The sequence below is a fragment of the Phacochoerus africanus genome, chromosome 4 (assembly GCF_016906955.1).
Source record: "Phacochoerus africanus isolate WHEZ1 chromosome 4, ROS_Pafr_v1, whole genome shotgun sequence".
NCBI classification, from domain to species: domain Eukaryota; kingdom Metazoa; phylum Chordata; class Mammalia; order Artiodactyla; family Suidae; genus Phacochoerus; species Phacochoerus africanus.
Genome location: NC_062547.1, coordinates 18,251,282 through 18,275,260, shown reverse-complemented (window position 1 = coordinate 18,275,260; position 23,979 = coordinate 18,251,282). Strand labels below are relative to the sequence as shown.

At 56.9% G+C, this 23,979-nt stretch overlaps 1 protein-coding gene across 3 annotated transcripts; it reads right to left on the bottom strand.

The window, feature by feature from the left end:
- Positions 1 to 5,147: 5,147 nt before the first annotated feature.
- CHST1 (carbohydrate sulfotransferase 1) lies at positions 5,148 to 22,151 on the bottom strand. 3 transcript variants are annotated; one of them, XM_047775919.1, is made up of 4 exons: positions 21,724 to 22,151; positions 9,221 to 9,345; positions 8,476 to 8,564; positions 5,148 to 7,285 (listed from the first exon to the last, which is right to left on the bottom strand). In XM_047775919.1, the coding sequence occupies exon 4, from the start codon at positions 7,241 to 7,243 to the stop codon at positions 6,008 to 6,010; it is 1,236 nt and encodes a 411-aa protein (XP_047631875.1). In that variant the 5' UTR covers positions 7,244 to 7,285; positions 8,476 to 8,564; positions 9,221 to 9,345; positions 21,724 to 22,151; the 3' UTR covers positions 5,148 to 6,007. The 3 variants fall into 3 exon arrangements, with proteins under 3 accessions (XP_047631875.1, XP_047631874.1, XP_047631873.1); XM_047775918.1 differs by having other exon boundaries at positions 9,221 to 9,339; XM_047775917.1 differs by lacking the exon at positions 21,724 to 22,151 and having other exon boundaries at positions 9,221 to 13,202.
- Positions 22,152 to 23,979: the final 1,828 nt, after the last annotated feature.

The window sequence follows — 23,979 nt, the reverse complement described above, 5'->3', positions numbered from 1 at the left end:
CTCTCCCTAGTTCTAGGCTTTGGCTGATAAGGGGACAGGATTGGCTGCTCCGCCATTTGGTTCAGGTGTCACTTTGTATTTTGGCAGTAGTTCCGATTTGAAGAGGTCACCAAGAAAAGGTACTCAGGTACCAAATAGTCATGGAGCAGCTACAAAATTGCAGACACCGTCCTAGGAACTTCGGGTAAAATGATGATAGTGATGACGATGCTGATGGTGGTGACAGCTGGAATTCACCGAGCACTCCCTGTACACCACGCACGTACGTGCATTGCCTTATGCAGTCTTCAGGGAAGCCCTCTGAGGCTGGTTTTGTAATGATCACCTCTGTACAGATAAGAACACAGAGGCCCGGAAAGATTAAGTGATGTGTCCTATGTCACACGGCAAGGGGTGACCGAGATGGGGCCGGAACCTAGAACCATGCCTTTGGCCCCTGTGGTTCCTGAGATGAATGGGACTTACTGCAATTACAAGTCAGCAGGTAGCAACTCCCAGAGGCAAAAAGTGCAATTAGAGGGAGACAGGGTAAGCAGATTGGAGGGTTTCGTGAAGGTTTAGAGGTTCTGGGGAGCCTGGGTAATTGTCCCGTTTGTGCTCTGGGCAGGCCGGCCACAAGCCCCCAGGCTGGCCAGATCCTCAGCTTCGGCATTAGTCTCCCAGCTACACCCAGACACACACATACAGAAAAGCCCACCCCAGTGACCCCTCAGCCCACGGCCGCAGGTACGCCTCCTGGTGCATCCAAACCTTGGCTACTTGGTTGTAAGGACTTGATTCCAACCTGTTTTCAGTTCTCGGGAAAAAGAAGCCTGTCTGTTTTCTCAATGGGTCTGAGGAAGGGCTTCACTTTCATCTCTTCTTCTTTCATCTTTTCCTTCCCAAAGAGGAAAAGTATTCCAGCAGGGAGAAATTCTTCCCCGGGGAGGGAATGCATCGGGACTGGTGGGTTTGTTCTGGACAAAGCCTTTGGAATGATGGGAAGTGGCGCCCAGCAAGCTCCCCACAGAGTCCCAGGGAAGTGGGGCCGCGGAAGGCCACAGCGTCTGCTGTTGCAAAGAAAGAAACAAGGGCGAGCAGGTGGGAACACACAAACAGAGGAAGCCTGTGATGTAAAGAGTTGACAGGACACAGCCCCTAGAGCCACAGGATGAGGGGGACCCTGAGAATGGGGACAAGACCAGGAAGTTACTCCTTAGGATTGAAGCCACCAAGGCACAACACACAGAAGAGGTTGGGGCGGGGCCAGCCCTGCCTACGTGGTGCTCTGACCACTATTTCCTGGCTAGAAAAAGGTGCCTCTGTGTCAGCAGGAAACAGCCGCTGGAGAGGTGTGACTAATAGGAGGGGAAGAGCGTGTTTGTAAACTATAAAATTCTGTGCACGTGTTCGTTCACTGCTATTCTCCTTCCGAGCATTAAACCTTGGAAGTTTTAACAAGTGGCCACGTGGGCGATGGCACGGAGACAAGGAAATAGGAAAGCCAGTGTTGGTCTGGGGAGTTACAGCTGCTGGCTACTCGTGGGTGATGTGGATTCTCGCAACAAAACTCAGCTCAATCCCACATCATCTGTGAGTAACAGGCTGGGAGGACATTAGCTGCCTCAGGTCTCCTTCAGGTCCCTAGGAGGCCTTGCCCACCCTCAGCGAAGGCCCGAGACAAGCTCCTTCTTCTATCAGGTGGGAAGCACCTGCTTTACCCCTTCTCTTATTCATGCAACCAGTGTTTATTGGATACCACTGTGTGCCAGATCTTTTAATAAAAAGTGTGCTTGCCACTGTGGGTAAAAACTATAAAAGCGATGTACACGGTGCCATAAGGGCCTCTAATCAAGAGATGCAAGATCTATAATCAGCTCTATAAAAGGCCCATGGTCAGGTGAACAGAACAAATCTGCTAAAACTAAGAAAGTGTTGATAACGAAGCTGAGATCCAAAGGATGAGTGGACGTTACTCAAGCAACTCAGGCATGAGGCCTGACCTAGGTAAAGACCCTGCAGTGAGACAGAGAGTGGTATGTGTATTGCTTAGCTTCCACCACATAGCAAGTCACTTCAACTTTTAGTAGCCTAAAATAACAACCACTTATTTAAGCCACAATTTCCCAGGTCCGGTTCAGAAATTTGGCCAGGTTCAGCCAGGCAGTTCCAACCGTCCAGGTCAGATTGTGGCACTGACCTTGCCTGAGGCTCACTCGTGCATCTGCGTGGGTGGCCAAGGCAGTGACAATCTGGCTGGTATTCGCTGGGGCTCTTTGCTTCTTCACCTTGTGATCTGTCTTCTCCAGCAAGCTCCCCTGGGATTCCTTCACCCAGGCAAGGCTTCTCTAAAAGGCAGCAAAAAAAGGACGAGTTCCAACGCCCAGGTATTTTCTTGCCTCTGTCCCCATCACACTGATTATTGTCCCATTGGCCAAACAAAGCCCGTGACTAAGCCCAGGTCAGAGTGGGGGTGTGTGGTTATAAGAAGGCATGAACAAACTGGGGATTGTAACTGCAACAATCAACCCCAGGTGTTCAAGGAATTTGAAGAAAGCAGGAAGACCAGCGTGAAAGGTGAAGGGGAGCCAGGGCACCTGGGGTCTCCAAGAGCACCCTAAGACTTGGGTCTTTACCCAAAAAGCAAGCCAGCCATCTGATTTCTCTGTCCTGTGGGTTTTATCCTCGTAAATAAATCCCTTGAAGGCTGAATTGCCTTGGGTGACCTGGTAATGTGGCTCTTCCAGGCTTGAGAAGCTGAGGACAGGATAGGCACACGGCCCACCCTACCCATCCCTGCCCATGGCCTAAGCAGCCACGAATACTCCCTCCGTCCCTTCCCACCAATATCCCTTTGCACTTGTTTCTCCCTCAGCTCTCACGTGCTCCACAGGGCCAGGTCCTACCTTCATGTCTCATTGGCTGGAACCTGGTCACGTGGCTACGTTTAGCTGCAAAGGAGGCTGGGAAATGTAGTCGACTCAGTTCCAGCCCCATCAAGAGAAGACCTCCTTGATTTCTCTGGGCCCCAAGACCAGAGACATAGTGAAGAGGCCACGAGGCCAAGGGGAAAAGCCTGTGACTCACTATGTGACCGAGTTGGTGGGGGCGCAGCCCTGCCTGTGTGTCATACACCTGCGGACACAGTGCTTTGCTCACATTATAATCATCTACTTATCTGTCTCCCGCTAGATTATTTTTCTTGAAGGAATATACATCGTTCTTTTTTTTTTTTTGTCTTTTTTCTATTTCTTTGGGCCGCTCCCGCGGCATATGGAGGTTCCCAGGCTAGGGGTTGAATCGGAGCTGTAGCCACTGGCCTACGCCAGAGCCACAGCAACGCAGGATCCGAGCCGCATCTGCAACCTACACCACAGCTCATGGCAACGCCGGATCCTTAACCCACTGAGCAAGGGCAGGGACCGAACCCGCAACCTCATGGTTCCTAGTCGGATTCGTTAACCACTGTGCCACGACGGGAACTCCCATCATTCTTGAATGTAATTCTTGAATGAATGAATGATTTCAGCATTAAACAGCAGAGTTATTCAAGTCTTATGTCATGGCAGTTGAAGGGAGGGATTCTTTCCAAGTAGCCTAGGAGCTTCGATGTCTCTTGTACAATGAAGACACCCACCCAGAGAAGGGGAAACCCCCAGCTCTGGGACAATCCAAGGCAGGGTAGTCAAACCGCAAAGAGAAGGAAGCTTCTTGGGAGAAAAGTGCCACAATATCATTTACTGAAACAAGCAGAGAACCAGCTAGCCATGGCCTCCACCGGAGCAGGGTGCCAGAATAGCAGCCAGGAACACTGAGCAAGGCACTGATCATCTGGGCACCATTGCCACGAAGCCAATTTATAGGCTGGTTCCCTCATCACAGGCTAGAGAAGCAGTGCCCGTGAACCAGGGGCTGAGAAGAGGGCACCAAAGGCTCCAAGCCCCACCTGCCAGTCCCGACAGAGACTTTTACAAACAAGCCTCCTGGGCTTGAAGCATGAGGATATAAATCATACCATCTCCCATTTGTAGAAAAGAAAACTGAAGCCCAGAGAAATAAGCCTTCGACTCATTGGTCACTTTAACAGTCATGGCCACTCAGATAAAAGACTACATCTCCCAGCCTCCCTTGCAGCTAAATGTAGCCATGTGATCAGGTTCCAGCCAATGAGACATGAAAGGAAGTGATGTCTATAACTTTGTTGAGGCAGGGGTTCACAAATAGAATGTGTCCTCCTTTCTTATATTTCCTCCTTCCCACGAGCCAGTGAGCCATCTTGGACCATGTAGCCAAAGGCAACACCTTAGGACAGTAGTAGGTGAGCCCCACATGAGAAGAGTCAAGGTCTTTGATGGCTGGACACACAACCTGGGAGCCACCATATCAGCCCTGACCAGCTTATGCCTGCATACACTGCTAAGTGAGAATAAAACAAAATAGCCCTTCCTGATTAAGCTACTATTATCTAAGATATTTGCTATAACCACCAAACTATAATATAGCCCAGGACTTCGTTTCCTTGGGAAGGCCAGGACCACTGGGGCTGCCTGATCCCAGACACTCTCATTGCCCCAGGACAACACAGCTGTGAACTCCACCCCCAGGACCACCTGTTTTCTTGGAATAAGAGCTGAGGAAGCAGCTTAGAAGACGCTTCTAGATTGACAAGGATGAGAATGGAAGTAAGCTGATATTTCACCAGTGTAGACACCAGTATACCTGCACTAGCTGTTAAAACACTGAAATACTTCCAGAGCAGGTGATAAGCAGCCACTGCCCTGAGCCAACCCACCCCTTGAATATCCCCCCTCCCCGGCTATCCTGGCCCCAGACCCAGCAATGAAAGGGGTAACACCTGGCACAGGAGAGGGTCACCAGGACCTCATCAGGACCTGCGGACATTGATTCAGCAAGCCACATCACTTGTTACATATTTTGAACATCACCCCTGGCTATAAGGGGCCTGGGCTCAACTGACCAAAGGGAAATTAAACCCTGAATTCAGTGATTGAAGGTGGTGAGGGTGACATGAATTCGGAAAGCCAGAGACTGGTCATTAAAGCCCCACCCCATCTCTTCTCTCTCCTCCCCAAAGCCAGAAACACCTAGACCACCCCACCCCTGCCGCCACTGCCCTTTGTCCAGAATATCCCATAATCACACCCAGATGTTATTGCACTCTTTTATTTACAGAAAACACAGATAAAGCATTTCAATGCTCATTTAGCAAACTGAACCACTTGTTTTGTTTTCTTTTCTTTTTTGGCACAGAGAAATATCACGAGATGAACCCCAAGATCAATCCGAAACCCATAATATTTATCAGCCATCATCGGTCCAGGGGCAGCCACAAGACTCAGACAGACAGACAAACAGCATTGCCACAGACTTGGAAAAAATAAACAAGGTCCACATTCACCTCACAGTAAAAACCTGCTCACCGACAGGCAAGGGCGGGCAGGAGGGGGCAGTTTCTCTGCTCCGGGGGCCATGGGCATTGGGGCGGAAGCAAGATGGGGAAGGATAGACACCATTCATAAATTAGAGAGGGGTGGCCTTTTTGTTTTTAACCTCTTACCTTCCAGAAGTAAGACAGTGCAAACACTACCATACCCTGACCACGCGCCCATTCGAAAAGCTTCAGAAGTTGTGTGGTTGGGGGTGTCTCTCCTCGCGGGCCCCCACGTGTGTGTATGCATGTGTATGCAAAAGTGTAAGTGTGGTGCTTGTAAACATTGTCGCCATCCACCAGAGCCCCAACATCCGTGTGTCTGAACGGAGTGGGGCGGGGGCTCTACCCCACTTCCCGCCCCCTCTGCCCCGGGGATTCCTGTCCAAGACATAGTGCAAATTTCAGAGACAAAGAGAGGCAGGAGGAAGTGAGGGGCGGACAGGAGGTGGACAGGGGGCCGGGAGGACACAAAGACAGGGTGACAGAGGGCGGGGGGGAAATAAGGCAACAGTTAAAAACGGTCCCTTTTATCAAAACCGACACCATGTGCTCCTCGCCCCCACCACGCAGCCCCGGTCACGAGAAGGGGCGGAAGTCCCGCTCCTCCACCAGGCTGATGGAAGGGTTTTTGAGCTCCTCCTCGGAGCTGGCCATCTTGTAGCCCAGCTGCGCCAGCACCCGCTGACAGGCGTTCTGGGCAAAGGCCACGATGTCGTAGGAGAGGCGGAAGCGCCACTTCTCGGCTGTGGCCGCCGAGTTGCGCACGGTGCCGTATTTGTGCTTGCCCAAGGTGGGGTCGCCCCGCGTGTTGTTCTGGATCCAGCGCGCCACGTGGCTGTCCAAGGGGATGCCCAGGAAACCGTAGATCTCCTCGGTCTTCTTCATGGGGTTCCTGGCCAGGTCCTCGTAGCGCACCAACATGTACTTGCCCTTGAGCCACGCGGGCCGCATGAGGCCGGTGGACACGGAGTTGGAGAAGTCCTCGCACACCGTGGTCAGCTGCGTCACGTCCAGGTTGTAGGGCTTCCTCCCGGTGCCGTACCAGAGCCGCCAGAGCCGGTACGTGTCGCGGAAGGTCTCGCTGCGGGAAGCCAGGATGCCACGCGGGTCTCGGACCAGCTGGATGACCTTGAGGTTCAACCGGGGGTCTTCAACCAGGGCCCGCAGATCGTTTACCTCGGGCACGCGCACCGTCTTAATGGCCACGTGGCTGCGCTCGCGGCAGGCCTCGGCCGCCAGGGTCAAGTTCAGCAAGCCGCACTTGCGCACGCAGTCCCCCTCCTCCAGCACCAGGTCCGCGGAGCCGGGAGGGTCGCACACGGGGCGCGAGCACAGGACCCTGCTGGCCCCGCGGCGGAAGATGCGGTCGGTGGTGTGGTTGACGGGCGGCGGCTTGATGTAGTTCTCCAGGAAATAGAGGTCACAGTCGTAGAGGCTCCTCAGCAGGTCGCGGCTGGCGCCCAGCATGACCCGCCGGTCCGCGGGGCTCTTGCCCTGGGTGAAGCGAGGGATGAGCGTGTTCTGGACGTGGTAGAGGGGCTCGAACAGGTAGAAGACGTCCAGGTGCTGGTTGAAGAGCTGGCCCACGAAGGAGGAGCCGCTGCGGGTGGTGGCCAGGATGAGGATGTGGGTCTTGCGGGAGAGGTTATAGGCGAAGGTCGGGCCCTCCTCGCACAGCCGCTCGGCCAGCCCCGCTTCCGCCAGCCCCGGGCAGGTGTGGAAGGACTTGGCGGTGAAGGTGCGGATGGCCGTGTACTGGATGGCGATAGAGGCCAGCGCAAGGAGGAGGACCGCCTTCCAGGAACATTGCATGGCTGGGCACCTTCATGGGGCTGCGTCTCCACCATGTGAGATCTGTGGACGGAGGCGGGCGGGGTCAGGGCACAGTCCGCCTTGGGTGCTGACTTGGCCGGGGGCACTGGCTTGCTCCTGGGGAGGAGCTGGTCTGTGGCCAGCCTGGGGAAGTGCCCCCGGCGCCCTGTCCCAGTGTTCACAGTAGATAAGGGCGAAACACCGCCTGAGCTACACTTCACCCTTCTCTGCGGAGCCCTGGGGGACTGAACGAACTGATTCCCCCACCCCAGGGTTAACCTCCAGAATGCCGCAGGGGCTTCCAATCATGAACTGAGCTCTTAGTGGGGCCCGACCGGGAAAAACCCTAACTCCCCCAACCCCCACTCTTAGAGAATGACCAGCTCCCACCTCCAGCCATTCCCCCCTGTCACCGCCTGGCACCCCTGCTGGCATCTCCTTCCACCCCCCACAAGCTGGCGCCCAGTTCCCCATGTGGTCATCTTTCCTCCAGCCCCTGCCCACCCCAGGAGGAAGAAGAGTCCATGCCAGATGCCTCCTCCTGACCCCAGCCCCCAAGGCAGAAAGGACCCCTGCACACCGGGAGCAGGTGGGCTGCCAGCATCCGCCCACCCACACCCACTGGGCCGGGAAAGGTGGACAACTGTGTCAAGCCCTACCCCATCCCCCAAATGACGGATGCAAGTGACCACTTTACTCCAGAGGAAGACTCCAGCGGCTCCTAGAGTCCCTAAGAGTCAATGGTCCAAGGCAGAGACAGGGTCCGAGGGCTGCTGAGAAGCACCCCTTCCCAGGCCCCAGCACCCTCCAGGATTTGCCCCTGACCACTGAGGGAAGGGTCCAGGCCATGAGGCAGATGACACCCACTGTCAGCAGAGTGAACTGGCCCCTCCAGGCACCACCCACCAGCCAGTCCTTGAGGGCCTCCTCTCATAGGCCCTCACCTCCTTCTGCCCACAGGGTGAGCAGAGAACCCCACTATGACCCCGCAGTGGCCCCAGAGAACCCTGCTGGGCAGAGAGAAGAGGAAAGGGTGGAACAAAAAGGGCATCTCAAGGAACAGATGGGGGGGCTGGGGAGGGGCCCAGGAAAGCAGAGAAAGTGCCAGGGTTCCGGGGGAGGATGTGCCAGGGGTCCTGGGGGAGGAGTCAGCCTGAAAGTCACCCCCATGAGACGCCAGCTCAGCAACCAGCCCTGGCAAAGGAGAATACAGGGGGGAATCCACCACTCACCAAAGAGGGGCTGTTCCAAGCTGGAGAATCCACAGCCTCCAGGTCTAGCCAGCTGTCACAGCCTGTGCCGTAGCCCTGCGGCCAGCAGACTGCAAGAAGACATGGGAGGGAGGGGTGCTGAAAGGTGAGGGGGCTCCCAGTGCCTCCCTTCCCACCCCCTCTCTCCTATGTCCTCTGGCCCACCGACAGCTCCCCAGGGCTGGGCAATGAGGGGCCTGCCTGCGCTCCCAGATCTGTCACTGACTCAGAGCTCCAGATAACCCAGTGCCATCTCAAATACCCTGGATCCACCCTCTGAGTCCTGGGTTGCGTCCCATCCCCTTCATCACCTCTTCCACCCCACCCCTAGCAAGTCACAGTCCTGGGGTTCACACCACGCCCCTGTGGGCAGGGAGCGGGCAAGCCTGCACGCCCAGCTCACTGAGAGCCGGTGCCCCACAAGCACAACCACCCTGGGAAGGCACGCTTCCCAGCCGCCACCTGAGGGAGTGGCAAAGACATCCACCCCCAGGCCTGGCTAGTTCTGTTCAGCTCTGGTGACCAGACGAACCCAACCAGACACGGCACCTAGTGTCCAACAGTGGGACAGTCAGGGTCAAAGTAAACCCAGAACACTGGTCCAGGGCACAGTCCAGACGGCTTCTGCATTGAAAATCAACGGAGCATCCTGAGCCTTTGAAATTTGGCTCCTTCAGTGATTCCAAGAGGGGGTATAGTGGAAGTCAGCAAGGGCAGGGGGGCTCACCCCAGATCTCCAGGCAGAAAGGGCAGCTCAGTCAAGACAGCCCACACACTGATGCCCTCCAGGCAGGGCCAGCCAGGAAGGGAGGTCTTCCAACCGCACGGAGAGAGGAGAATGGCTACCTGAAACTCAAAGCAAAAGTGGACCAGGGAGCATCCCCAACTTTGATGCTCTTCAGATCCTAAGTTAAAACACCGAGATGGGAGCTTTATTTTGGTTCGCGTCTACCAAGTATTTCCAAAGTGCTAAGCCCTTTAACCTGCCCTAGCACATCAATTCCGCTCCAGAACTTTACATGGAAGCCAGCATTGGCTCCATTTCACAGGCGGGGAAGCCGAGGCACAGAGAGCTGCAGAAACCTGCCTGAACTCACAGGCCTGGTTTAACCCCCATCTAACAGGTTCCCCAGGGCCCGCGCTCCTTCCCTCTAAGGAGATTTGACTTAGCTGTTCCCCCATAGGGCCCACCCTTGACTTTCAAACACGCATTCATTTAATGCCCCCTTCGTGAGAACCAGCGTGAGAGGGACCAGGCATGAGAAGGGGACCTTCAGATGGTTTCTGAAGACTCGGAGCCTGTTTCTTCCCTTTGCTGTCTGGTCTGGTCGATCTACTGGCTGGTAGCTGATGGGATGAACTCCTGGGCTTTGCGAGTATTCTTCTCGCATTCCGCTGATTGGCCAGACTCCTTTGGGGGCGGGGCGAGTGGGTCCTTATTTCCCAAACCTGCAGCGCTGCCTGGCCGGGCCCACTCACCCACCGTGTTCTTCCTTACAAGCCCCTCTGGAAAGCCAGGGTCCTCACCCCCATTGTTCCGATGTTGGAATTAAGGCTCAAAGACTAAACAAATGGGTTTGATAAGCAAGTTAAGAAGCAGCAGAGACTCGCATCCCTCCGGCTCAGACTCAGGCCAGGGCTGTGGCCCTTTCCCCATCAGCTTAGTGGGGAAGAAATAATTATGAACCCGGCGGAGCGGAGGGTGGCCACAGAGGCAGGGCTGAAACGGCAGCAGGGCAGCTGAAGCTCTGGAGCCTTGGAGTCCTATGTTAAGTAGGAAACACCACTTGGTACCAGGTACCAGTGAATAGGGGAAAGGCTCAGGCGAGATTCTTGAAAAACCACAGCCCTGATCACATCCCATCCCACCCCTGCCTCACCTCATGGCAGCAGCAACGCTGTCCCCATCGGCAGGGTTGCCCAGAGAGAATGGCTTCTCTGCATTAAATACGACTTCCCTGCAAGGGCAGGCCCGCCCTGTCCAAGCATCCCAAGACAGGTGTGAACGCCTTTAGAGAACCGGTAGAGCACGCCATCAATATGCAGGCAAGGTCATATTTTTAAGTTATTTAGAGGGCCCTTCTTTTGTTGAAAATGCCGTTTTGCGTAGCTATACTTCCTTTGTGTTTATTCCCAAACATCTCCATTATCTAGCATGAGCCAGGCACTGCTCTGGGCACTGCAGGTAAAATGACACAAAAGAAAGCAGCTCCTTTCTGCACATTCCTGCTATTTCTCCAGCCATCAGCTCATCTCGCCCTCACTCTAGTCCTACGAGATCAGAAGCCCATTTTACAGATCAGGACACTGAGGTTCTGCAAGCTTAGATAACTTTTCTCACGTTCACGGCCCTAGTGAGGGGTAGCGCGGATTCCGGTAGCCTGAAGGAGATTTCACTCAACTCTAGGACTCCAGTTCCAAAAACAATCACTCAAGGTTTTCTTTAAAGAAGAGCATCTTTCCGGGAGGAGATCATTTGTTTCTCAGCGCCGCCCCCCTCGTCCTGCTTCCCCTCCCCACTCCCAGCCAAAGACACTTAAGTTGAGAATTGAAAGCTGCTGTCTTCGCCAATAGATCAGAAGTAACTAAAGCATCTTGATGTTATAAATCCCTAAAAAAGTAGGACTCAGATTCACAAGGTGCAGCCCAGGCACCCAGAAGGGGAATGTGCAGGAAGGCCCAGCTGCAGGCCATCGCCCGGCCCCCCAAGAGGGCAAAGGCAGGGCATGGGAACAGGAAGATGGAGGAAGTCAGGCCCTCCTGGAAATGCCCCTGCTCTCCTGCCAGCCTGGCAGAGCTGGGCCCAAGGCGGGCCAAGCGTCCTTGGTATGCCGGAGGCATTTGCCCTGGAAACCAGAGGCCCCGGGGCCCGGCCCCATTGTTCCCAGGGGAACTTTGGCCACTGTAAGGGACTCCTCAATGCCCTCATCCTCCAAGCCAGACTGTGAGCCCCAGAGCCCCTCCCTGGGCGCCTAGCAGCCTCTAACATAGCCTACCTCCAGGGAGCCTTAGACATAGGGACCCAGAATCTGTCACTTCTGTTGGAAGGCAGGAGCCCGCTGCCCAAAGGAAGCTCAGACTTCAGAGTCAGCCGCCCTCAGATTAGGGCACAGGATTGGGGTAGAAAACACCTCTACCGGAGGGAACTGTAATTCAGAGCTAAGACCTCAGGCCATGAAACCACACCCACCTGGATCTGTCACTGAGCAGGTGCACAGACCTCGGTAGGTCACCAGTTGCGTCTGAGCCTCAGTTTCCCCACCCATAAAGCAGGTATAACCATAGTAGCGGTTGTAAGAATTGGAGGACTTAAAACCAGGCATCTGATATGGCACAGCCTTATGCTTGGGACCCTGGCTCTGGCCCCAGCCCACTGATGGCCAGATCTCTCAATCTCTCTGGGCCTCTATTTGCTCACCTGCAAAAGGGGAATAATATTCACAAGTGTTGTGAGGACTGATTAGTTAATACAGTGCCTGGCAGAGAGTAACCATAAGTGACTATTACCATCATTACATGTCTTGTTTGCTTTTGTCTCAGGGAGGCCCTCCGAAGAAATCATCACTGACTGTGACAGTGACAGTGACACAGACGCTCTCCCTGTCTGCTGTGCCCAGGACTCTGCCCCAAGCCCCTTCTTCCCTCGGCTCCTTCTCTCCCAGAGCCACCACGGCGGCTTGCCTGCTTCCCTCTAGTGGCCCCGTCCTGTAGTGCAGGCTCTTAGCGCTGAGTCTTTGCTGTGTTCAGAATTCCTGACTGCTTGGCTGCAGCCTAATGTGAGGATGCAGGCAGCAGGAGGTGATGCGGCAGGAGGCAGTGAGGTGTGAGGATGACACGCCCACCCAGGCTGCGGGCTCCGCTCTGTGCACCCCCTCCGCCTCACCCACGCGCCGAGAGGCAAGCAGCAACAGGCAGCCTCACAGCCTCCAGAAGGTCTCGGCTTCCTGGTCTCACGGCCCTTCTGGCAGGGGAAAGAAGCCTGGACTGAAAGTCACAGGCAGGAGCAGCCCACAGGCTCTGAGATTCCCTGGCTGAGTGATCTTGGACTCACCCCCTGGCCTCTTTGTGCCTCGTTATTTGCCACAGATCCGGCAACTCGAAGGGCCCCCCAGGTCCGCCCACTGGGGTTCTCTGATCCCAGGAAGGCCCCCTACCCCTCAGAGTCAGGACCACAGCTGCAGGCAGGGGAACCCTCCTTCAGGAGTGGGAAGGCCAGTTACCTTCCAAGAAGATACCAGGGCTGGCAGCGCTGCCCCTGCCTCAGCCTGGTCCATGGCTGCCCCAGTAAAGCCCAAGAACCCAGGGGCTCTGCCCTCTGCAGAGTCAGCCCCTGCCTCTTGCTCTGTGGAACCCCATGCAACCCAGAGCTATGGTTCTCCATCTCTTCTGGGCCACAGAACACCTCGGAGAGACACAACTCCTCTCCCCAGAAAGATCTACGGCGCCCATAATGTTATATACACAATTAGAAGATTCCTAAACCTCCCCAAACCCATCCCATCCCTTCCTTTCCCTAGAAGCTTAACCCTTTCATTATTAGCATTCTCCCCCACCCTAGGGTCGTCTTTGCAACTTATTCTATGGGAGAAGTTGCCATCAATGTGTTAATGCCAACGTGTTAATGCCATCAATGTGTTAATGCCAATGTGTTAATGCCAACCCAAGCTATAAGATTATACCTTATATATAAAATAAAGATCTATAGATATATATAGTAAAGAAAAAAAAAGTCTAGGGCTAGAAAAGACGTGGGCAATAGCATGCCAACACCTCTGAGTTTTATTTCATTTTTTTAATGTTTTGCTCTTGCCTGCAGCATGTGGAAGTTCCCAGGCCAGGGTCGAACCCAAGCCACGGCAGTGATAATGCCAGATCCGTAACCACGAGGCCCCCAGGGAACTCCTCCTTTCTCGTTTTTAAAAAGGGCATGTGTGTGCATGTGTGTATTTGCATATATGCTGGAACAACCACAAGAACTTGCATTGAAGCAGTTAACTGTAGCGGCTGGTGGGAGGAGCCTGGAGACGGTGAGCGGAAGGCAGAGTTTATACTGAGTGTGTCGATTCAGTTTGAGTTTATTCATTTCAGAGGACAGGGTGAAGCCACCCCATGTGGAACTTGAAGGGTGACTGACGACAGGGTGGGACACTGACACTCAGCGCTGGTGTCTCCCTGTGCCCCCTATTCTATCCCCAGGGCACTGCCAGCCTGTGCTCTCCGCCCCCACTTTCAAGGGACCAGGGTTGAAGTCACCACCTTTCTGACAGAATTGGGCTTGGTCTGCTCGGGTAGGGACAGCAGTCACCTGGGGCTGCTGAGACAAGGTAGGAGCTGAAAAAGGGCGAGATCTCAAAAGGGGACCCGGGGCATTGAGGATAAGACCTGAGTTGGGGAAATGAATTCTCTCCCTGTTTTGTTTTTTTTTTCTCCTTCTCTTCCTGTCTGCCCAGGGCTTCACGAAAAGAGAAAAAAAGCAAAGCAGTGGGAAAAAAAAAAAACCTGAACACTGTATTTCTCACCACTCAGAAGCCAGTATGGAGGGGCCCCAAGGCTCTGGGGTCCCAGGAACTGGAGCAAGGGACAAAGGGAACTGGCTGAGGCGTGGAGTGAGGGGGAGGTTGGCAAACAAATCTCTGGGGTGGCGACGGCAGAAAGGAAATGCTTAATCCCTGTGTCTGCGGTAGCCAGCATCGATCCACCATAGATGTTTAGTTAAGGCTAAAACACTTAAAACAGCAAGGTCTTTCTTCCCAGGGAAAGTGAGGCCAAGAAAATGAGGAAAGGGGAAAACAAGGCTATGAAAGTCTGACAGAACTAGGAGCCAGGTCAGTGTACAATAGCCAAGCCTCTTCTGGACTGAAAAGACAGGTCAGAGCTACCTGGCAGCCAATGGGAAAAGGGAAACCTTTCATTTGCATGTTTCATGGGATCCATAGGTGAAGAGTAAAGCATCCGCTCAAGAGGTACCAGCTATGCCTGATACTAAATCCAGGACAAGATTTCTCCTGAAGGGTCTCCTGGAGAGTTCTGAACATAGACCGCTGCTCTTAAGACCTCATACCTAATAAGTTCAAAGACAAGTTTCACTGGGCTGGGTCCTAGAACATCCTACAAGGTAAGCAGCATGACCATATACAGTTCAGCCGGTGCAACCTTCCAGGGGAGGTGGTCTGATGGGTTCCAGACTTAGCCTCTGTGGTCTGGGTCAGCCAGAGGAGGTGGGGGGAACCCTCAGTGTTTCTTTCTCCTTGGGGTCATGCCCCCTCAATCTGAAACACCATGAGGTCTATGGTCCTGCTCCCCAGAGCCTGCACCAATCAGGACCATGGTTTTTGTGTGCAATCTCTAGAGTCTCTGGGCCCCGTAGCAGAACCAGGACATCCTGGAGGGCAAGTTCTTACAATCACGCTTCCAAAGACCAGCACCCAGAGAATGACTGTTCGCCAACTTCTCACCATCAGCAGAGCTGCCTGGCTGCCTCTTATGAACTCCGGTATCTCCAGAGCAGGTCATTCCAATGGCCCCACGTGATGACCCTGGGGACACACATGGTGTCTTAAGCCTCCCTGAGGAGTCGCCCACAGGCGTGCGAGGAGGCAGGCTGAGTAGTGGGTGGGCACCCTGACAGTGGGGCCAGGCCTGGTTTGACTCCCCTTGCTGATGCTTTAGATGTGAGACCTCGAGCAGGGCACTTAATCTCAACAGGCCTCAGTTGTCCTTATCGACGAAATGGGAAAGACGATCACAGAATCGTTCAAAGCTGGTGAAGCTCAGCACAGGCTGGGCCCGGAGCGGTATCCATCAAGCAGGAAGCCTGAGCCTGATTTTTAGGGACCTACTCTAACCTAGAGGCAACGGTGGCCTGGAAGTGTTTAAGGAAGTTAAAACAGATGCTACAGCCTCCTCCACGAAGCTCCCTCTGTCTGTGAAGCTGAACGCTTGCTGTTCAGGCTGCAGAGATTGCCTGCAGTCCTGCCCTGGGCCCGGCCTGTCAGCGGGGTCCCACCCGACCCGAGGAACCGTTTCCCCCAGCAGCGGGGAGAAGGACCAACCCCCTGGCACGAGGCCCCAGTGTGCCCAGCTCCTCGCCGGAGAGGGATGAGTCAGAAGGGCCCGGTTCGCTGTCCCAGGCTGATCCATCCACAGCCCGTCCTGGGGTGGGCGGGACCCTTCTGCACCAACACTGGGCGGAAAGGCCCGGGTTTCCTGTCCCCGCCTCCGCTCCCCAGTTGGAATAGGACCCAGACCCCACCCCCTGGATACCGGGGCTTCGCGCAACCTCCCAGCTTCAAGGATGGGAAACCGCCAACAGGAGCTGAAGCACAGGCAGCTGCTGCCGGAAGGGCTGGGACAGGGGCCATCTGTCCCTGGATCCTGGATCTTCAGTCTGGGGCCACCTGCCTAAGGCCCAGCTGGCCCCTGGGGATGAGGGAGAGAGGGCTGGGCATAAGGGAGGCTCACCTGAGCCGTGGGGGCGATAACACAGGATGGAGGGGCTGCAGGAGTGGATACCCAGGTATGGAGGGGGTGCTGACTGCAGGTAGCACTGCGTCTGCCACAGACAAGGAGCAGTGAGGCTCAGGCGAGCCAGGGCACCTGTCCGAGGGTGTGCAGCTAGTGCATGGTGGGGGTGAAAGCTCAGCACTGAGGACCCCCAACCTTGGCCCTGACTATCAAGTGTGAGCCCCAGGCCACACCCAAGAGCAAGATCAACATCCAGCACCTGGAGACTAGAGAGGAGGGGCAGAGAGCACCAGGGCCAAGGTGGCCACCAGGGTCCTGACATACACCTGTGCCAACCTTGATCTCAGCATTCACCCGACCCAAACGTGGGCTCATCCAACAAACACCCAGGGACCGTCTCTAAGAATCAGACCCCTCTGGTGTCAGCTAGAGGGATGCCAGCTGCCACGGCTCTTCTTGCCTGGTTCCCTGACACCCCAGAGGCGTGTGTACCATCTCACCGCTTCCCAGGGGCTTCTCCCTCCTGAGCTGAACAACAAGGGAAAAATGACTGCAAAGATCAGAAGAGATTTCGCCCGTGGACATGCCAGGTGCAGTGTCCCATCTGAAAGGCAGTAACCAAAACGCACTCTGCTCCCCACTCCGGGGCTCCGGGTCTGGCCGGCAAGTCAAAGCGGCAGTGGGTGTTTTCATAGCCAGTGAGCCCAGGAAAGCCCAAATCCTGTGCAGTCAAGAGGACACCAAAGAATGTCTGTATTACCCCCTGGCCTGAAATGGCCTGGAATAGGGCAAAAAGTGTCTGAGCTCAAGGCCCAGAGAGGCCCCACTGCTCCCTAAGCCCAGAACTTACCACCAGCTCACAGCGGGTCCCAAGAATGCCAGGGGGCTCAACCTGTCTGTCCTCTGTCACCCGGCTGAGAAGCCTTCGGGAGCGACACTCACTGGGAATGTGACCAGATGAGGAGGATCCCCTGTCCCCGCGTCAACAAGGACCTCCACGAGAAGACGCAATGGCAGCTGCTCACGGGTGAGGCTCGCAGAGGTTAAGTGACTTGCTGCCAGACCTGAGAAGCGGCAGCGCAGGGAACGGGATCAGGCTACCAGGTGCCCTGTGCGAGGTGCATATGCAGCAAGGGCCTCGCCTGCCCAAAGTTCTCCCTAAAGGCTTCTCATCCTTCCCCCGAAACCCTTGGTCTGCAGCGCCCAGGTTCCTCTCCTGACCCTGTATTTGCCCTAAGCGGTTAGGAGCCTCAGCAGAGGCTGAAACCCAGACCCTGGGTTCCTAGACAGCCTTACCCTCCCACGACCTTAGCAGGTCCCCGGGGAGAGGAGATCACGCCCACCTCCCAGGACAGGTGAAGGGCTTAGCATAGCGCATGGTACAGGCACTGGCTCAGTGGTGCCTCCCACAGGTCAGCATCAGACCTGCCTGCCTGCCATCCTCATCTGCCTACAGAACCCCTGAGGGAGAGCGCCAGGCCCTCCGTCCATCTCCCACCCCCAGTGGCTCAGGCTGCCCCCGTCACCCCCCTCCCGGCACTTACACTACAGGGACCCAGTGGGTACTAAACCACTCACTCTCCCGCAAGCAGAGCTCCAGAAAAGAGAAGGGCTGTGCTCTATTCCCCATCCCAGAGGAAGAGAGGAGCGTTCCCAGCAATTCCCAGCCCACAGCCTTCCAGCTCTAATCAAGGAGCAAACATAAAGAGGGAATCTCTAAACATTTAGAAAACGCGGGAACTCTGTGGCCCACGCGGCACCGTGGGGATTTATAAAGAACAAATCACGCCTGACAAACTTGATAGCTTTCTTGATAGAATTACAAGACTGGTAGATGAAGGAAATGCAGGCAGGGTAATATATCTTGATTTTTCGCAAAGCATTTGATACAGCGCCTCGAGTAATCTTACAAAATTAATTCAAACAGACTTGGCCCTAAGCACTTGTCATGGGGCTGAAAGCAAGAGAGGGCAGGTCCCAAGGGTCCTGGGTGGAGGAGGCGCACCCAGGGCTGAGGGGCTGAGGGACAGAGTCTGGGAGAGGGGGGCAGGGCTGCCAAGCCCCGGCGCTGGGTCAGATCTTATCTAACATCTTCATTAATGATCCTGAGAGAGGGAGTAAACAGTCCGTTAATGAAATTTGCAGAGGATATTAAATTGGAAGGTGTTGTGAACACCAATGAGGACAGCAAAGCGGTCCAGAGAGACCTGGGGTGGTGGCGGGGGGAACCTTGGCCGGAAATTGTCGGCATGGAGGGGGCGCGGGTCCCTGGAGCTACCTGGAGAGCCAGGAAAGAGAGAAGAGCACCCACAGGGCTGGGGGAGCGGGAAGGGCAGGTGGGAGCTGGGAGCAGCCCCAGCTAGCTTGGGTGATGGCTTGAGCAGGATCTCACTTTTCCCATCTGCAAAACAGAAAGAAGGGCAAGCAGAGGCGGATGCTTTGTAGTTCTGATTCGCGGACTGCCCTGAGGGAGCTGTGAGCTGGAGCCTACCTAGGGGAGCAGGAAACAGTGACACGGAGAAGAGGAGGGGTTGTCTGCAGGCCAGGGAGGGGAGGGCAGCAGCAGAAACCAGCTGAGCCATCACTGGCGCCCAGAATGGCCTCGAGCCACTGCCCAGTAACACAGAAGCTGGTGGGGCTCAGGCTGGAGCCCCGAGCCAGTCTAGACTTGCGAACACTGTAGCAGCAGAGGCTCGGACTTGCGGGGACAAGCAAGCCAGTGTCTGTTATCTTTCTGGAGAGTTCCTGATCCCTCTTTGGACGATCATCAGGAGATGCTTCTCCCGCCAGGTGAACTAGGGAAAGGGACCCCACTGCAGTCCCCTCTCTCTGGGGAAGCCTGGGCTTCCCTGGTCCTTCTACCTCTGACCTGATCCCAAATGGGCTGAGGCAGGAAGCTGACCATCCAGTGTGGACTCAGAGGGTTTGTTCCCACAAGGCTCCTGGACAGGTAGGGTCTGAACAGGAGCCAGGGCTCCCTAGCACGATGCTCAAGCCCTCACAACTTAAATAAATGCTCCATGGGAGGAAGAAATGGATGGCTGGTTCCCGGCTGGGGTGCACCGGTGCTGCTGGGGGGGGGTTCTCCCAAAGCAGGAGGCCAGCCCTGCCAGATGTCAAGACCACCTGCTGGACACAGAGGATGGATCCAGGTGACTGCACCACGCCGGGAGTTCCTTCCAACACCTTGAATTCATAATAACGGCACTTGCTATGGCTGCATTCTGAGTGTGTTTCTCATATGAACGCATTTGACCTTCACAGCAACCCTAGGAGGTAGGTAAGTGCTCTTATTTTCCCCACTTCTCGGAGGAGGAAACTAAGGCAGAGGGAGGCTGTCATGAGCCTGGGCACCTAGTCAGAAAGCGCAAGGGAGAAGCAGCAACTTGCCAAGAGCACCCGGGGGAGCAGAGCAGCTCCTGGGAGGGACCCCAGTGGGTGGGGAGAGGCAGCCCCTCCAATACGGACCCCAGAACCTTGCCCAGCCTCTCCCTGTGCCCTTGAAGGGAGTTGGTCCAACTCCTGCCACACTTGTGGAGCCTGATTTTACTATATGTTTCCCTTCTTCCCCCCCCCCACCACCGCTACACCGAGTTCTCCGAACAAGTCTGTCTCCATGGAAACCATACAGTGACTCAGGGCTTCGGGACCTTCTCTGAACCAGATGATGAATATCAAATGCTCCCTCCCCACCCCGATGCAGAGTGAGTTGAAAAAGTAAAGCAAGAGCCACAGTAGGCGAGGGAGGGAGACAGGGGTGTGGGCAAGGGGAACTCCAGCGGGTGGAGGCACAAGCCTGCCCTGCCCCCAGCGAGAGCCTGGCATCTCGGTCCCCCTGCAGACTTGGTGGAACACAGATGTGCATCTCCCCCATGTGTGTGCAGCCCGTACACCTGTACCCCTGTATCGGCTCCATCAGCACCACTCCTCCTTTGGAACTAGGGCCGTGTGGGCAGGGGGCAGGGAGCTAAGGGGCATCCACATCCCTCCTAGTGGGGGCCCGCAACATGGCAAAGGTGGCTGAGCAGCCAGGGAGGAGGGAAGCTGTCTGCAGGAGGAGCTTGGCTTCAGATGCAGCAAAGGAAACCTCTGGCCAAAAGCATCGCAATACTCAGCCAAGAGGGAAATTTGGATTTTGGGTGGGGGTGGGGGAGGGAAATGTGTTTCTGCTGGGAGATGAGGTGGGGTGTTGACTGTTTGTGCCTGGAAGGGGGCAGGGCTATGATTTCAAAGCCCCAGCAGGGTTAGGGGGTGGGGGGATCATGAGCAGAGACTTCCTCTCACTTGCCCCCCACCCCTGGCCTGGCCTAGGGCCACTGCCCTGATGGGGACAGCAGCAGGGAAAGGAAAGTTTGCAGCCACCAGGTTGCTGGCCTCTCTCAAGGGGCTAAGGCCCAAGGGAAAACCACCGCCTCCTTTCCCCAGTAGCTCCCTCAAGACCCAGGAGGGAGGGCAAGAGAATAGACTGGAGGCTTGATACCTCCCTGGTGAGTCCAGTGTGTGAGTCATGATGGTGAGAGCACTTGGAAAAAGAAACAGGGTCATGGTGATGCCTGTGACTGTCCCCAGCAGCCAAGGACTGGAGCCTGGGAACTGCCTGCCCAGGTAAGGTCTCTGCCTGGGGTACCTGCTTCCAGGGGTTGAGGAACCCTGGAAGCAAATACCTAGTAGGTTGGTCCCCACCTGCTCGTCTCTTACACCTATGGCTCTTCTGGTTGCCCAATGCAGCTACCTCCCCAGCTAGGGTGCCCGCCTCCTGCCCCCAATCCCAGGTCTCATCTGCCTCCAGCCCCAATCAGCCCTCCAGAAATTGCTGGGCTCAATGTCTGTCCTTGACTGGACAGCCACCTCTCCATATCCTGCCTCCACCTCTCTGTCAAAGGTCTCAGCCTAGCCTCTGGCAACTGGACTCCCCAGCGCCCCTTCTTAGGAGCCTCCCGTTTAAGAGCAGTGTTTAAGGCCATCAAGAGGAAAGCTGGGCCGGGGTTAAGGAACCTAACGCTGGGAAGGGGCAGGTGCAGGATGGGGGAGAGGGCACCCTGGGGCATGGCAAATCAGGCCAAGTTGCCACCCTAGGACGACCATTAAGGCTTATCTTTTAACCCCTAGCTTCCCAGCCAGGGCCACTCAGTTCCCAGAGCCTGGGAGGGGCTGCTCTTAGGGTCCTACCCAGTGAAAAGCAGGAGGATGGTTCTGGCTTCCGAAGCGGGGGTGGGGTGGGGTCTGCACCTTCCAGTAGCCCCAGGCCTCCGGAGACCAGTTCATCTCAGAGTGGTTGGTGCCAGTGAGGGGCAGGGGCTGGGAGCAAGAAGTAGGAGGCAGCCCCTGACTCTGGGTACAGCCCTGCTTTGGAAAGTTGGTGCAGGCGCGGGGACCTCAGGGTCAGGGTCTTTAGCGCCTCAGCAGCCTCAAGCCGGGCGGGCTGTGGGACGATGAGCCCCGCGCAGCCCCCGAGTGTGCTGCGCAGCGGAGGGGAGCAGGCGCCTAGGGGCCGCCGCGCATCTCAAGTTTGCTGCCCTCCCCTAATGGGGGCAGGGAGGGCTGAGGTGATCGCGGCGCTCACCCAACGACAGCCCGGGAAGCCCCTTCCAGCGCCCAACAAGCTGCTGTCCTCACCACCCACCCACCCCCCGCCCCCGCTCCGCACCGGCCGTAGCGACTGTCCCCGAGCGGAGGGGCGTCTCCCACCGCGCCCGCGCCCCTCCCGGCTGCTGCGGCGAGTGTCCGCTCCCGCCCGCCCCGGGGCCCGCCGGGCCCGGCCAGTACCTGGTCCGGGGCGCACCGGGAGCCGCTGCAGCGCCCAGCGCCGGCTCCATCCTCGGGTCTGGAGTCAGGCTCGCCGGGGGCCGGCGGGCGGCGGTGGCGGAGACGGCGGCGGCATCCTCCGCCTCCCGCGCCCTCCTCCTCGGCTTCCCTCCTCCCTCCTCTTCCACCGCCTCCGCGCGCCCCTCACGGGCCCCTCTGCATGGCCCCGGGGCGCGAGCCCGGGACGGCTCGGCCAGCGGAGAGCGTTCTCTGGGGTAGAACGCGGGACCGGGGATACGAGCGCGAGGGCCCCAGGGCCGCTGGGCCGGGGGCCGGGGGCCGGGACCCAGAGCGCCGCAGCCGGGGGCGCCGGAGGAGAGCAGCAGCCGCAGGCGCTGGAGCCTCACCGAGCGCCCGCCTGCCCGCCCTGCGTCCCGAGCCCAGAGCAGCAGCAGCGGCTGCGGCGGCGGCGGCGGTGGCGGCGGCGGCTACAGAGCCGAGAGAGCGGCGGGCGCTGCGGTCCGGGCTCCACCCCCCCAAAGCCGCCCGCCCCTCGGCTGCCGCCCGCCCCCTGCTCTTCCCCACCCCTCCAGCTCGCGCCCTCCCGCTCCCCGCGCCGCCCTGCCGGCTCCTGCTCCCGGCGCTACCCCGGCCACCAGTGATCGGGACACCTCCTCCGCAGCTGGCTCCTGTGCCAACCCATCCAATCCCTGGGGGGAGCCACACCCACACCCCGGGTTTGGGAAGACCGGTAGGCGAGGGTGCACCTCTTTCTGCACCCTCCTCCCCACCCCCGCCCCCCGGGGGCGCTCACCGAGGGCCTCCTGCTTGAGTACCCCTCCACCCCCCCCACCCCCCAGGCTGGAGCTCCCGACCGGTCTGGGCCCTGATATCCTCTACCCTTTCCCCAACCAGTGCAACCCGGCGCGGGGTTGCGGGGCGGGGGGCGTCCAGAACCCAGAACAGGAGCCAACCATTTTTCCGGTGCCAGTACCTTAAGACACACCCCTAGCGACCCCCCACCCCCCGCATCGCTCCCTTTACTTCTTAGGTGCGGAGATAAATCATTTGCCCCTGCTCCTTGTACCTTTGAGCAGGGTTAGGGGGTGGGCTCTGCTAGCAGACCCTTTCCAGGCCAGTCCTCCACCCGGCCCGTCCCCCTTCCTACCAGCCAGCCAGCCCCCTTTCTAGCAGCCAGCCAGACGCTAGAGCCCCGGCTGCCCCTTATGCAGGGAAACCTGCCGGCAGAGCCCAGACCGGGCAGGCTCAGCACCTCGGCCCCTCATTCTTCGCACAAATATTGACTGAGTGGCTCCCACAGGCTAGGCCTGCATGGACACTAGAGACTCCTTGGTGACAAGACAAATGGACCCCTGGCCTCTCAAAGTGGAGGAGAAGCAGAGTAAACAGGCGGAGCACACCATGAGATCAGTGGCCCCTGGGCTGGAGGGGGGCAGCAGGGAGTCCCAGCTCTGGCACCTTGTCTGACTGTACCAGGGCTGGACACCTCGGAGGCCTCTTTCCTCATCTGGAGAGCGGGTGGTGGTGGCGCTGGCTGATCCTCTGTCACTCCTCAGCTCTGACCAAGCAATTATCTTTTCAAGCCAGGAAAGGCAGTCGGCGTCCATCTCCACCCATTTCTGCTTTCCGGTTACAGTCAGGCAGGGCCAGGAGAGCCATGGATGACTTGAAACCTTCTGGCACCCTGGGGAAGCCTCCTCACCCAGGACTGAAGGCTGCCACCCAACCCCAGACAGCGTGGCCCAGTGCTTGGCGCAGGAGCCCCTGAGTCATAACCTGCCATATATGTATTCGCATGAGTGATGCTGCCTCTTTGCACCTCAGTTTCCTCCTCCAGAAGATGGAGATACCAGTCCCCACCTCCTGGGGCTGCTCTAAGACACTAGATGGTAAACGTGAGCAAAGCACTCAGCCCAGTGTCTGGCACGTGCCAAGCACTTCCTCAATGGCACAGTGTTGTCACTGTATTGGCCGGTTGGTGTGCAGGGTAACCAGGAACGAACGTTTACTCACCCAGGGGAGGGTGTGGCCTCTTTGCTAATCCGGGGGACTCAGGACTCGCCACCCAGAACCAGATGGTATGAAAGCCTCCACCCCCACCCCCACCCCAGGGTCCCACCAAACCAAGCGGTCATTTATCTTGGTCACAACTGCAAATTTGTAATTAATAAACTCTCGCACGACCACCAGTGGCTGCAAGTCTGGCAGTGGATCCCCGTTAAGCCTGTGATCCAGTGCGATCCAAGCTCATCTTCC

Coding starts and splice junctions, on each gene's coding strand:
- CHST1 (XM_047775919.1), bottom strand. CDS start 7,243: ATGCAATGTTCCTGGAAGGCGGTCCTCCTCCTTGCGCTGGCCTCTATC.